Genomic DNA, 2,732 nt, shown 5'->3' on the forward strand with positions numbered 1-2,732 from the left:
TGTTTTATTCCGAACACGGAGACTTCATTGTTATCACGAAGTGACTCGCAATGTTGCTCATAACTTATATCACTTCGTAATAGTTCTTGATTTTCTGCAGTCAATCGGTGACATAAATGTTTATCTGCAAGGCATATCCTACAATAATATTGGGCTGAAAAGGACTCTACCATGCCATGCAGTTGGTTAGCCCCTAGATTGTCATGACTCAAAGCAACTAAAGTACCCTTTATGAAATTATCTGTTATATGGTCCTTGACGCCTATAGTTTCCAAAATTTTTAGGTCCCTCAATAAAACTTCCAAAATAGAGTTCATACCAAATTTTTTACCATCATTACTATAAAAAAGACCAGCTAAATGAATGTTTCGTAAAGAAGAATTACAATGAGAAGGAATGTTTCTTATTATAAAATACACACCACCGATCTTATGGCCACCAGTTTTGGAACCTAATGGGTTGACACTCAAATTCGTCAAAGTACAACTGTATTTGAAATGCATTCGAATTTTCAGAAAAAAAAGTAGAATTTTTGTATATGCTACCGTCTGAAAAAGACATATACATCTCGCTGGGTTTAGAAGTCTTTTGAAAAAAAAGATTCTCTGAAAGAATCGTTGCTCAATAAATGTTGCAATGTTTTCAAAATAGGAATGTAGACAAAATTACATGGAATAGGTATTTGCATATAGATTCTATTATCTTTGTCCCAAACTTGATCATATCTAGTACCAATCTTAATGTCAACCGGCTCCACTATTCGTTCTCTAAAATATTTCTCCCTTTTGTACTTTGTATTGAAATTTGCAAACACGTTTGGAAATTGATTTCTGTCTATCGAACTATTTGAAAGAACGGTAAGAAACCCTTGGGTATGTTCAATAATACTTTGGATACTAGAATCTGGTAATCCTAAAGCATACAAACTATTAATAAATTCTGCAGAATAATCATTTAGGGACTGTATGTGATCATGATCAGTGACATTAGTTTCATTAGGCAGAGTAATTAGATTCGTTGTTTTGGGCATTACAATCATTATCCACGACATTATCATTGTTATCGATAGAAGGCAATACACCCTGCTCCTTTACATTTTTATCTAAGACACAGTTTTGAATATGTTTTCGGTATCCACTAAATGTACGATAAATATTTTGACAAAATACATTAAAGCAACGTAATTCCAATGTTTCGCCATCATATAAGGCATGTTGTTGTCTTAAATGTCTAACTAGAACCGTAACATTTAGAAAAGATTTTGAGCATATATAACAAAGAAACATTTTTATATAAACATAAGTAGAAGCACTATTCTTTTCGTACTAAATTCAAAATTTTGGTTCTCAATTCCCTCGTTCTACTACAAATTGAATTCGTTTCAATTTTGTAAAACAGTTCATTTATCAATTCGTAGAATCTCTCCAGGTATAGGTCAAATTTTAAATTAAAAGCATAGTGCGCCTTAAAGCAAACATCGAAAGCTGCGATAATATCATTTCCCGTGGCAATTATATATTTGTCAAAAACGACATAGCACTTACTAATAGTTGCTTTTGAAGTGCCTACGGCTAAAATGAATGGCTGTGTAGTGGGTTTCTGTGTCAAAATACCTTCCAGAGGTTCTTCGCAATTTTGAAATATTATCAAATGAGACACAGCTGCATTAACGGTAAGTCTTTTTTTAATTTGTCCGGGGTTAAGGTGCACAAGTGTTATCAGGGCTAAGGTTGTGTTGTCCCAGTCTATAAATTAAAATTTAGACCTAGTACAAGATCAATGCAAAACTTACTGTTTTCACCCGGAATTAGCGTCACGTCAGGAACAGTCACAGTTTTAACGTACACTTCCTTTATTATTGGAACATGGTTTTTAAACGACTTTATGAGACAGTCTTCCTCAATGTTCGGAAACATTAAACTGAATTCTAACGAAATCTGTACAAAAAATTATTATGAGCTAAGTATTATACTTAATTACTGCTCACCAATCCATTAGTATCCACAAATCTGGGGTATTTTTCACATAAATTTGCTTGTCTGTATTGGTTTCGATCAAAAAATGTTTCTTTAGTTTTTTCTACAATGTCTCTATTCTGATCTGGGGTTGCAAACTTTAGGAAGTTGATTTTATCTTCCAGTTCTGTAGGAGTCAACTGAATTGCCGCACCATCATTGACTGCAGACGATGTCGATGTGGACGCAGTTGATGGCAGTGGAATTGATTTCTTTTTTCGTTCCCGAAAAATTGTTCTCAATCTAGTGGTTATATAGCCCTTTTTAGATACTGGGTCAAAGAACGCTTCCTACAAGAAGTTTAGATAGTTAAATTACACAATATGAGTGTATAACTTACGAATCCTCCTTCTGTCTGCGGATCTCGTAGCTGCGGAAACAATTCAATGATACACTTGGCATATGCCTCTCGTGTGGTTATACTAGGTAGCACATCTTCAGGCATCCCCTGGAGCATGTGAAAAACAACTAAATTCACAATTTTTTTTCTATTAGGGTCATCTAAAGTATTTTTTTTTTATAAAACCCAATAACTTCTTTCCCTCCAGGGTGGTTTAAAAAGAATCGTTTTAGACTCTGCAAATGAAATATTTGTGGAAGTTTTACGATACCTATATAATTCCATAAATACTTTACCTCTGAACTAACAGAGTTGTAACAAATTCTTGCGGTTTTTGTTCTCTTTTTGAGGGGAGCGGTTTCATCTACTTCTTCCTC

The 2,732-nt window shown here is 34.1% G+C and overlaps 1 protein-coding gene across 1 annotated transcript; it reads right to left on the minus strand.

Moving 5' to 3' along the window:
* Window positions 1–1,178: 1,178 nt before the first annotated feature.
* LOC116165075 lies at window positions 1,179–2,507 on the minus strand. The gene is made up of 4 exons (XM_031479355.1): window positions 2,356–2,507; window positions 1,988–2,305; window positions 1,793–1,937; window positions 1,179–1,745 (listed from the first exon to the last, which is right to left on the minus strand). The coding sequence occupies exons 1-4, from the start codon at window positions 2,470–2,472 to the stop codon at window positions 1,312–1,314; spliced, it is 1,014 nt and encodes a 337-aa protein (XP_031335215.1). The 5' UTR covers window positions 2,473–2,507; the 3' UTR covers window positions 1,179–1,311.
* Between the last annotated feature and the right edge of the window lie 225 nt (window positions 2,508–2,732).

The sequence above is a fragment of the Photinus pyralis genome, unplaced genomic scaffold, assembly GCF_008802855.1.
Source record: "Photinus pyralis isolate 1611_PpyrPB1 unplaced genomic scaffold, Ppyr1.3 Ppyr1.4_LG2, whole genome shotgun sequence".
NCBI lineage: Eukaryota > Metazoa > Arthropoda > Insecta > Coleoptera > Lampyridae > Photinus > Photinus pyralis.

Bases quoted from the DNA above. Each gene is read 5' to 3' on its own strand.
- LOC116165075 (XM_031479355.1), bottom strand. From the start codon at position 2,472: ATGCTCCAGGGGATGCCTGAAGATGTGCTACCTAGTATAACCACACGA. The intron at 1,938-1,987 runs GTGAGCAGTAAT...TTTTTTGTACAG, and splicing joins TTGTGGATACTAATGGATTG to ATTTCGTTAGAATTCAGTTT. The intron at 1,746-1,792 runs GTAAGTTTTGCA...TTTAATTTATAG, and splicing joins GCTAATTCCGGGTGAAAACA to ACTGGGACAACACAACCTTA.